General features: G+C 48.8%; 1 protein-coding gene across 1 annotated transcript in view; it reads right to left on the reverse strand.

The window, feature by feature from the left end:
• The window catches only part of BTNL2 (butyrophilin like 2), a gene marked incomplete at both ends in the record, with an annotated part of 19,910 nt that extends 10,084 nt beyond the window's left edge, over positions 1-9,826 (reverse strand). The window contains 7 exons of the mRNA XM_084259350.1: positions 4,326-4,406; positions 4,469-4,495; positions 5,485-5,511; positions 5,887-6,006; positions 6,203-6,481; positions 9,215-9,562; positions 9,778-9,826. Coding sequence (XP_084115476.1) covers positions 4,326-4,406; positions 4,469-4,495; positions 5,485-5,511; positions 5,887-6,006; positions 6,203-6,481; positions 9,215-9,562; positions 9,778-9,826 — 931 coding nt within the window. The remainder of the gene's footprint in view (positions 1-4,325; positions 4,407-4,468; positions 4,496-5,484; positions 5,512-5,886; positions 6,007-6,202; positions 6,482-9,214; positions 9,563-9,777) is intronic.
• Positions 9,827-11,463: the final 1,637 nt, after the last annotated feature.

The following is an 11,463-nucleotide window of genomic DNA, read 5'->3' on the forward strand; positions in this document are numbered from 1 at the left end:
GGTGGAGAGGGTTCTAGGGGGAGAGAGATGTGCAGAGTAGGGGACATGGACACACACTGAGAGGATCAAACACTAAAGACGACTTTCCACATTTTCATGTGTGGTGGAAAAAAAAGTATCCCTGTAGACAGAGAAGAACACAAACACATTGGATTGACACAACTGTTTCCTTCAAGAAGAGCCCAGAAAGATGGAAGCTTCAAAGTAAAACCTCTCTCTAGAGGCAGAATAATGACTTCAAAAGTGTCCATGTCCTCGGCCCAGGAACCTGTAAACATGTGTCCTTGACAGAGGAAAGAGAAACCTGCAGGTGGGACAAAGATGGGATCCCTGTTCGCAGAAACAGGGATGTTATTGTGGATCATCAGGAGGAACCAATCACGTGAGCCTTAACAGCCATGACCCTGCACCTGTGCTCAGAGACAGTCACATGGTGATGGCAGCAGGGCCATAAAGAGGCTACATGGCAGGCTGTGTAGACAGAGGATGGGGTCCCCAGTCAATGCAAGGGGCCCTAGATCCTGGTCGAGGAAGGAGTGCCTAGAAGGAAGGAGCTGCCAGACCCTGGAGTTAGTCCCAGGACGTGGTCTCAGGTGTCTGCCCTGCAGGCGTGTGAGATGATAAACTGTGTGGGTGACGCTGCTCAGGGTGTGGTGACATGTGTCAGCAGCAGCTGGAACTCTGATGCCCCATGTGGGGGCCCAGGAAGGTGAGCAGAGCCTGGCAGGGGAAGGTATGGAGGGAGCACCAGGACCCCATGATGCACGTGGAAGGACCCCAAATTGTCACCTGCTCTGGGGGGAGATGGAGGGAAAGAGAGGGGTCTGGAGAATAGGGAGGGAGGGAGGGATGGACGGTTGAGGAGAGGAGGACAAGGATGTGGGACAGGAGGAAGGAGCCAGAAGGTTCATCAATTTGCTGACCAGAGACAGACCCAGACCCTGACTCTGCTGTGGAGGGAGGGTCACCCACAAGCCCTAATGACCAGACAGGACGAGCCCTGCCCCCCTCAGCATGTGCCACACAGGATCATAGACCCATGGCCCCAGGGGAGTCCCTGAAATGACTGAAAGGGGAGCACAGGCCCTTCTCCCCCAACGCCCAAGGCCATGTCATACCCCAGCCCACACCTGCCTGGTCATTCCCCAACACTCAGATCAGACACAGCAAGACTCTGAGGCCGTCAGGGAGAGTGTGACTTTCTCAACTGTGTGAGGGGGAGAAGGGGAGAGAGGAGAATCCAGGATCCACATCTATAGGAATAAGGAACAACATCTTGTGCACATGGTGTATAAATGTGTGACACCAGCCACACTTGCACAAGCTCACTCTGAGAAACTGGCATTTCCATCTTTGCTTGATAAGAAAGAAGATCACATGCAATGATTGGGTGGCAGATATGTGACCTCTTCTAAAAAAGGGAGATTTTAAATTTACTTGTTTTTGTAAAGATTTATTTATTTATGCATACAAGAATGGGGATATAGGCCAGAGGTGTGTGGGGGGTGAAAGGACTCATCAGAGACAGAGTGGGGAACAGAACAGTCAGATTGACTGAAATACACTGCTAAGGGGACCAGCGGGCGAGATAGGAGAGGTCTGCTGGGCCATGTGGGTTGCTCCTTGGCCAGGGATCAAACTCGTGTTGCAGTGGCTGCGGTTAGCTTCATAGACACAACTTGTGTGTTAACCCCTTGAGCCACCAGGGAGGCCCCTACCTTTACTTACTTATTAGTTGACCTCCAGTTCTAATGCTTTACACCATGGTTTTTTATACAACAATAAAAAAGAGGGCGTGGAGAACAGGAACAGGAGCAGTAGGAACAATAAGAGAAAATCGAAGTGGCATTTAATGTGAGACACAGCGTGCCCAGGACTGTGTATGCACTGAGCAAGTCAGTTAATTTTTGTAGCAAAACTTTAAGTAAAAAAATTTTGTTAAATTTTACAAATAATACGAGATCACACATGTATCCATCTGTGACTCTGTCAGTATCAAAATGCTGATTCTACTGTGTTCATGGTGTTTCATTCAAACACATCATTCTTTTTGCATGCCAAAGGAAAATTTATGTTAAAATGCATGAGACATGAACTCAGCAGAGGCTGGAATGATGGTAAAGACGACTCTGTGATCCTCACTGTGTGGAAATGAGCCCCAGGGGAACCACGGAGACTCTCAGGAGGGTCCTCACACTCCTGGTCCCCAGACCCCTCCTCCAGAACCCCCCTCTCCAGGGTCTGTGTCCAGGACCATAAACAAACCCCTGAGCAGATCTCCCTTCACCAGCATCTCTGACATTCCCTGCATGACCCTGTGCAGACCCTGCCTGGGGTTAAGGGGAGCTCATGTGAGAGGCAGCTCAATTAGATGGTCACCTCAATAATGGTTTTTAAAGTGTGACTTTATCTGACGTACTTCAAAAGGCCCTAGCCTTTTGTGTTTCACTCCCAAGCCTTGCACAGTGTCTGCACAGCACAGATTCAAACTGGTGACTGTGCCCAAAACCTCTAGAAGGCTCTTCTCCCACACACCGCTCTCCTTCCTTCCCCCGTCTCTCAATCCAGACTTTTCTTCAAATTGCCTCCCAATTCTTTGGAAAAGGATTATAACTATTTTAGGTTTGTTCTTTTCCAGTTTACAGAGTTGCCTCTGAAAAAACAAAAAACATGGGCCTCCCCGGTGGCGCAGCGGTTGAGCGCTGGGTTGCGATGCTGCCCGCAGCCTCTGCGTCGCCGGTTCGATCCCCAGCTGCTCCCAGGCCACCAGAGGAGGGTCCCACATGGCGCGCAGACTTCTCCTGCCGCCCGCTGCTCCCCTCAGCAGTGTTCTTCGGTCTTTCTGCCTGCTCTGCTCCCCTCTCTGACTCTGGTGAATTCTCTCACCCTCCCACCCTCCCATGCTTCTGACTGTGCCCAGTGCATGTATAAACAAAACACACAAACAAACAAATAAATAAATAAAAACATGCCTCTATTAAAAAAACAAACAAACAAACAAACAAAAAAAACCTACTTAATAGAGACCATGAGACTGTCAGACAGAATTCTCTTTAAAAAGGGCCTCCCCGGTGGCGCAGCGGTTGAGCGCTGGGTTGCGAAGCTGCCCGCGGCCTCTGCGGCGCCGGTTTGATCCCCGGCTGCTCCCCGGCCACCAGAGGAGGGTCCCACATGGCGCGCAGACCTCTCCTGCCGCCCGCTGCTCCCCTCAGCAGTGTGCTTCGGTCCTTCTGCCTGCTCTGCTCCCCGCTCTGGCTCTGGTGAATTCTCTCACCCTCCCGTGCTTCTGACTGTACCCAGTGCGTGTATAAACAAAAACAAACAAACAAACAAACAAATAAATAAAAAAACATGCTTCTATAAAAAAAAAAAAAAGAATTCTCCTTAAAAAGATGATGGAGAAAAATCATACATTGTTTATCTTGTTACAAAGACACAAAAAAATACACACACACACACACACACACACACAAACAAGATATTACATGTAATTTCAGATCTTTCACAGGCCCCCGCCCAGGAGTCATAAACACCCCAGAAGCTCTGACCCAGACTCAGACACCTGTTCTAAACAACTGATTCCTCAACAACTATAAGGGATAGAAGAAAATCCAGCTTGGACATGAATCAGAGCATGCACGAGAAGACAGAGAATCAGGCCTTCCTGGTGGCACAGCTGGCTGAGCAGTACACTCAAGTGGATTAAAAAGAAAAACTCCAGGCATCCCTGGTGGTGCAGTGGTTTAAGACACAACCTATGAAGCAGTCCACAGCCTCGGCTGCATGAGTTCAATCCCCTGGCCAGCCAGGGAGAATACCACATGGCACAGCAGACCTCTCCTGTCTCATCCGCTGTTCCCCTCAGCAGTGTTTTCAGTCCATCTACTTGTTCTGCTCCCCACTCTGTCTCTGGTGAATCCTCTCGCCCACCCTTGCCTCTGGCCTGTACCCCAGCTCTTGTATAAATATAATAAAACAAATCTTTAAAAAAATCAATAAAATAATTTTTAAAAAAGAAGAAGAAGACAGAGAATCAAGAGGAAACAGAAAACAAAAACTAGATCCAAAATAGGACAGGGATTTTGGATCCAGAAGGATCCATAACCCAGGGCCCATTAGCAAGACCTGACTCCGAAGCAGGAAATAGGAATCTGGAATTTTCGAGAGATCAGTAAATCCTGACCCACACTTTTCTCTGCTGCAGCCTCTCCTCACACTGACACCCACTGTCCTCACCCACAAGAAAGGACCAGGTGATAAGGGGTCAGAAGGGGTCAGATGACCTGCAGGGAGGACAGGACAGGTGGAGGCAGGTCTGTGCTTACAAGGGGGGCCCTGCAGTTCTCGGATGGAGGTTCCAGAGTGAGAGGAGACCAGCGACCCCAGCTCCTTCCTGGTGGGGGTCCCTGATGGAGAAGGGGCAGAGGGAAGGGTAGGAGGGGGTATCAGGACCCTCAGGGCCACTCACCTGCATACAGCTGGGCCTTCCTCCAGGCTGAAAGGGAACACACAGGTGAGACCTCAGCACAACCAGCTGCTCTTGTGATCCAGGGACCCTGACCATCCCGTGTTCTGCAGGTGAGACTCTCTAGGGGGTGAAGGGGAGAGGCTGAGAGGTCATGACCTCCTGCCCTGTGCAGACAGCAGGGGATGGTGGGGAATCCCCTGGCTCAGGTCAGGATCCTGTAGGACAGACTGACCCAGCCCTGCCTGCTGCTGCTGTGGGGCTTTGGGTAAGTCACTGAGTGGCTCTGGGCTTCAAAGACTTCAAAGGTCGTGCTTCACTTGCTACTCAGTGTTGCTACATAGGATCAAAAACAGAATATGGGAAGATATTTTTTAACATACATATTATTCTATAATTATTACATTCAGTATTTCCTAGGAAATTAATGGGAAGATGAAATAAAAACACACCATGGGCATCACACCTGCTACAGAGTAGAAATGGCCCATCTTCCTCCAATGCAGTATTTCTAGTGATAAACACTCTGTGGGAGAGGAAAGTCCCCCCACTCCCTCCCATGCAAGGTCACCCCGTCCTCTCCCACCACTACTGATCAGCATCTTCAGGAGTAGAGAGAACAGAATTTTCTTGGGGTTGTTTGGGGAGAGAGGACAGGAGGAGGTCACACTCCTAAACTTCAAGAGTCCATTTACTTATAAAATCCCAGAGCAGCTGGCTTTAATCAGGGTGCTGACCAAGAACAAGATGCATTGAGGACTAGAAAGCCAGCACCATGGTGGCTCAGGGATGGAATGAGACCAGGATGCAGGAGACTCCAAGGGTCACCACCCACCAGGATCCCAACAATAGGGGGAAACAGCACCCAGATCTGGAGAGCCCGTGGAGCAGGGTCCTGTGTCCTACCAGCTCCCACTTCCACCCCAGGGAAGGGTCCACATTTCTGTGCTTAGACAGCCAAGGGGAGGGACCCCTGAGCACAGGGGACAGGGACCCAGGAGACCTGGAGCATCACTCACCAGCCAGGTAAGCTGCCTTCCTCTGGTCTGAAAGACAACACAGGACACAAGTGAGCTAAGAACCAGAATGTCTCCTATGAAGGGGGCACGGAGAGTTCAGGAGGGAGAGCAGAGCTTACCTAGAATGGCCTGGAGTTCATCTGAAAGAGAATGAAAAATATAAGCACAAACTGTCCCTAAGAACAAAGCTTGTGTCCAGAGAAGACACAAAAATGAATCTCTCTGTGTCTAGAAGTTCCACCATCAGACCAACATGAGCCTCCAAGCTCCACTGTCCCCTCTGGGACTCAGCACCTGCTCTGATCTCACTGCAGAGGGACTCTGGACTCCAACTCTGGCATCAGCTGGTCCCTCTCAGCACCCACTGCCACACTCACCAGCCTGGCCCCTGTTCTGCCTTACCTATGTCCTTCAGGACCTCCACCTTTGTCTGTAGGTGCTCCTCCTTAGCCTGACGAAGATTCCTCTGTTCCTGCAGCTTCCGCATCAGTGTGGAATGTTCTCTCCGGGTGTAGCAGGCAGCTCCCAGGAGCAGGAGCAGCAGCAAGGGCAGGCTCACCAGGAAAGCCGGCTTCCAGGGAGAGGCCCGGGGGAAGAAGGGCTCTGCAGACAGAGATCCCCATCACGACACAGCCCAGGACAGCCCAGCCCAGCACCCTTGGGGTGCCAACCCTCACTCTAACCCTGCAGGGAGTGGGGAATGGGGAGCAGCACTGACCTGGGATGAGAATGACCATAGCCTTCTCCTGGCGCAGGACGGGGTTGAGGATGGAGCAGGTCACACTTCCCACAGAGCTGTCTGTGACCACCAGAGCGGCCTCCACACTGAAAAGCCCCTCAGTGTCCTGGGCGTGGACCTTGGAGAAGTTCAGGAACTGCTCCCCATGGGGGTCTCTCCACTGGACCTGAGGCTCTGGGAACCAGCCTGAGGCCATGCACACCACGTGCACCCCGTCCTCCTCTGGCCCCGTGATGTGCACATGGGCAGAGCCCACACCTGTGGAGGGAAGATGAGAGCCAGGTGGGGCAGGCCCCATCTGTGCATAACTCTAGGGGAGGCTGTCCAGGTGCACTCTGAGGGGTCTGGGGGAGACCACCCCTGGGGAAAAAAGATGATGACCTGACATGTTCTCTACCTTTCTACGGATTATTTTTATAATTACATAAACAAATTTAAATTTTTGTACAATTATTTTTTTTGTAGAGCAGTACACCTTATAATCCATGAAAAGCTGCATTTTCTCGTTTTTCACCAACATCTCAGCCTCCATAGTGCAGGTTCTCCTTCTAGTCCATTCTGTTCTGGGTGATTCAACAAAAGTCTCCCATTTGTCAATCCCAGTATCCACGGTCCTCTCACCCAGTCTCCCTTCAGTCAGGACACTCCTGACCTGACCTTGAAACCAGCTACACCTTGGAGTGGTCACTTCCCTCTAAGGGTGGCTTGTTGTAACTCAGACCCCTGCTGAGCCCCTTTCCTGACTTTTCTCCCTGCACCTGCTCCTTGAAGGCAGCACAGTCCCAGGGTCCAGTCCTTAAAGTTCATCTTATCTCACACCCTCTCCCAGGGTTTCTTCTCCCTCAGCTCCTGTGTCTCCTCACACATCACTTCCAGATATCACCTCACCAGCCTTCCCACCTCCCTCCCTGATAGCCCCATCCCTGTGGGGTACATCTGCCAGGATTCCTCACATGCTCTTCACACCCGAAATTCTACACCTGAACTCATGCTGTTGTCTTCTCTGAGGTAAATTAGTAATAAAAATGTTCCTAATTCTTCATCCTTCTTCATATCAGGCTCACACTCTGCCATGGACATTTCACTCACACTCTGACTCTGGGTTCAGTTATGTGACTTCATGTGTCTGAGAGATCAGATCATGTGAATCAGCAGATGTTTAAAGTGCTGGCCCCATGGGTCTTCCCTCTGCCATCTCCATGGAAGGACATTGTAGTTCAGGTAGAGAAGGGCCTGTCAACAGCCTTTCCCCTGAAGCTCCTCCCTCAGCCAGGAGCCCTTGACCATTCATGTAACAAGCCCAGCCAAGGTCCACCTGGTGACATTTTCATCTGACCAAAAAATGTAGGAGGGAGTTCAGTGGAGAGTAGTCAAGTCCTTGCCAGGTTGGCTGAAGTCCCCATCAGTCCATGTGAATACAAGTCCATCACTACAGGCCCTGAGAGATTTTTTCTGTGGTTTTTTGTTGCACAGCAGCATTATGGTGACAGGTAACTGATACACATTATTAATGTTCCTGACATTAAATATCACACAGACTCTACAAAGCTTCTGAAGTCTCTGCAATCACTTCTTTAAATTCTGTGACCCAATTTTCCTCATTCAATTGGGTTATTTCTAAACCTCACTGAGGGCACCTCCTGTGCACCAACCACCACTGTGTGAACCAGCCCCCGCTCTCCACCCCATAACTGCAGCCACAACACCAGATACTGTCCCCCCCCCCTTGTCCTCCCCACTACTGCCAGAGTCACATGCTAAGCGCTGCTGTGCTGAAAATCTCCAACAGCTCCACATGCAAACACCACACATGTGTACCAGGACTCCTCATCTGTGACTCCTCCTCAGCCTCTTCTCTCTGCAGTGCTCACACTTTTACACCTGTGCCCTCAAGGCCCAACACCCCAAACTAAAGAATCTAACTGCTGTTGTGCACAATCACCAGGCTCTGTGGACTCTATCATGCTTTCTCCATCTGGTCTGAGGGGCTTTAAAGAATCTGTTAGATAAAACGACATCCCAGCTCAAATATCTACATCATATGGAGGTTTTTATGATTACCTTTGGGAGGATTCATCAGCCACCCTTGACCTCTCCGCTATGTACTTACCACATTTTTTATGAGAGTATTGTCACCTCACAACACCCTGCTCCTCACTCTCTCCCATCAACCATGAGGACTCCATGTGAGCAGATCACACACCAAACACACACCCCAGCTCATTCACATGGGCTGTGCCTCCACGTAGAAATTCCCTCCCCTGTAATGTACAACATGCCTGTAGCCAACATTGCTTTGTGACATGTAGGGAAGTTGTTAAATGACAAACTCTAAAGAATATTTTTTCACAATGAGGAAATTTTCCCCTTTTTGCTTTTTTTCCTTTCTTTTCATTAAATCAAATAGCAGAAAGATGTGATGTAAACATATTGTGGCAATCAATTCACTATATGTATAAATCAGTCATTATTCTGAATGCCTCACATTACATATGATACATAGTAATTATCTGTCTATAAAACTGGGGAGAAAGGGACACCCACACATCAGAGATCTACTCATCTCTATTCCTACTTCCCTGGAGTCTTTGCTCCCATGGCCCCAGCCTGAGCTGCTATTTATTACTGTAAGCTCCCCTCAGCCATAGGCCCACAGTGCTCACCCATCTCCCTGCTCCATTTAGCTTCTGTCCTCATCCCTTCTCACTTGGAAATGTCATTTATGTCTTGGTTATTGATTATGATTACACTATCTCCCACCATAAATATAAACTCACATAGTGAAGAACTTTATTAGATTTACTTTTGTGTCCTAGAGCTTAGAACAGGGCCAGTCATGTAGCAGGTACCCTGTATATTTACATTTCATAAAACATGAATTAGTAAGCCTTTTCTTACCCATAAATGAAATGAAAAACTAAATTCCATTGCCCTTATTTTCTCCCCAATTCCAAACCTCCAGGACTCTGAGATATTTAACATGTCACCAACCTGCCACCTGCAGCTCCAAGCTGGCTTGCTCATGGAAGACTCCCTTGCTGAAGCTGCAGGTGTACAGCCCGTTGTCAGCAGCCTGGACCCTGTGGATGCGCACAGAAGCCTCCCCCTTACTGAGGAATTTCCCTACCAGCGAGGTCCGCCCTGTGTACTGGGCCATCAGCTCCTCATTCCGCTCCTGTCGGTCTTGATAGGCGAACACTGACTCCAAGGTATTGGACCGGAACCACCTCAACTCCATGTTCTCTGCACTCATGACTGGGAACAGGGAGCAGGGCAGTGTGGCATCCTTGCCCAGCTCTGCCACAATGGGGTCTGGGGGGCCAAACACACGGAACCTCTCTGTGAACAAGACATGGGAGTTAAAAAGGCTGAGAGACACAGTCATATTGGGGAACACACACCATAACTGGGGAAGGCCCAGGCAGGCTGAGGAAAGGTGTCTATGAGCAGACAGCTGACATGAAGGATTAACAGAGACAATTCTGAATCTGGGAAAGATCTTCCAACCACAACTTGTGGTCCAGAAATAATGTCAAAGATGCTCCCTCACTCACTAGTGTACCTGATAGCAGGACCTTCCATGAAGAAGAACTTTAACTCCATGGTTCTCACCTTCAGCATCACAATTCCCAGGAGGGCTTGTTATTGTAAAATGCAGGGACCCTACCCCAGGTTTGAGACAGCAGATTGGGATGTACCCAAGAATGTGCATTTCAAAAGAGTTCTTGGGGGACTAAGCAGGTGTCTGAGGAAATCCACTTCATTGCACAGAGGATCTTCAATGTGAATGAGAGACCAGGGCACCCAGAGAACACCAGGCTTGAGACAAAACTGAACACTCTTATATAGCAGTCACCAGGCAGACAGCGTCAAAAGAGGCACAGGAGAATCATGCTTCGCTGACCAAGAGTTAGGCAGAGAAGACAACTGGAGGCTATAGTCAGGGTGGGGGAGGCTGCAGCACACAGTGTGGTGGTCACTCAACCAGGCATGTGACCCTGGGCTGGGAGATCTAACAGTGAGGGGCTCACAGCTCTGACTGGGCACTCACAGCTAAAATGGTCCCCAGTGAATAAACAAGGCACAGAACTGGATGCAACCCCAGTATGCCCTCAGGACTGGCCCCGCCCTCCTGAAGCTTAGGGACAGTGTGCACAGGGCAGAGTCTCAGAGAGGCGGGTGTCAGGGGTGCCACAAACATGAGCTCACATGCCCCAGCCAGAGCACCCACACCACAGGCTGGAAAATTGCAGGCCCCACAGTTCTGACTCAGCATCTCAAGGATCAGGTCTCTAGTCCTACATAAGTTACAAGACACAGCAGGGTCACCTGATGGAAAGTTAGAAATAGTTCAACTCTCTAAGTTACCACTACAGATGCATTTTTTCAAAAATAGGGAATTTAAAGCAGCAAAATAAGCCCCAGAAACTTGAGATCTCAAAGGAATATGAAATAAAAAGATGAGACCAACTCTACAATATCCAACTACAAAGATATGGAAGATTGTATCTTACTATCAGGTAGAGTTCAAATTGCCATAATAAAGAAAGTCAAAGTGATGGAGAAAACACAGAAAAGTGAATCAAAGAGAAAAACAAAATTCAGAACAATAAATGAATGACTGGGAAAATAAAATGAGTGAAAAGAAAATAGAAATTGAAGCCTTAAATTAAAATAAAAAGATGGGGGCTGTAAAAAGATTAGCAGAGTAGCTACTCACTCCTAGAAAAGCTGTTGGAACAGAATAGCTGGAAGATCAAATCAGTGACCTGATGACAATAATGAACAATAGACCAATATAAAAGAAAAAAGAGAAAAATGAAGAAAAACTGGAAGAACTAACCAATCTATGGGGAAAGGCAAATAAGCATAATGGATATTCCACTATTTGAGAGGGACAGGAACAAAGATTCATTCAAAGAAATAGAGTAACATTACACATATACATACACATACACATAATGAAATAGTACTCAGTTATTTTTAAAGATTTATTTTTATTTATGTATACAGGAGCTGAGATGGAAGCCCGAAGTGTGGGCGGAGGGGAGTGAGGGGAGGAGAGGAATCACCAGAGACAGAGTGGGGAGCAAAACAGGAAAACTGACAGAAATACACAGCTGAGGGGAGAAGTGGACAAGACAGGAGAGGTCTGCTGCACCATGTGGGTAGCTCTCTGGCCAGGGATCAAAATCCTGGCTGGTGATAGCTTGATAATACTGAAACTTAACCCCTTGTAC

The sequence above is a fragment of the Talpa europaea genome (genome assembly GCF_964194135.1).
Source record: "Talpa europaea genome assembly, chromosome: 2".
Lineage (NCBI taxonomy): Eukaryota > Metazoa > Chordata > Mammalia > Eulipotyphla > Talpidae > Talpa > Talpa europaea.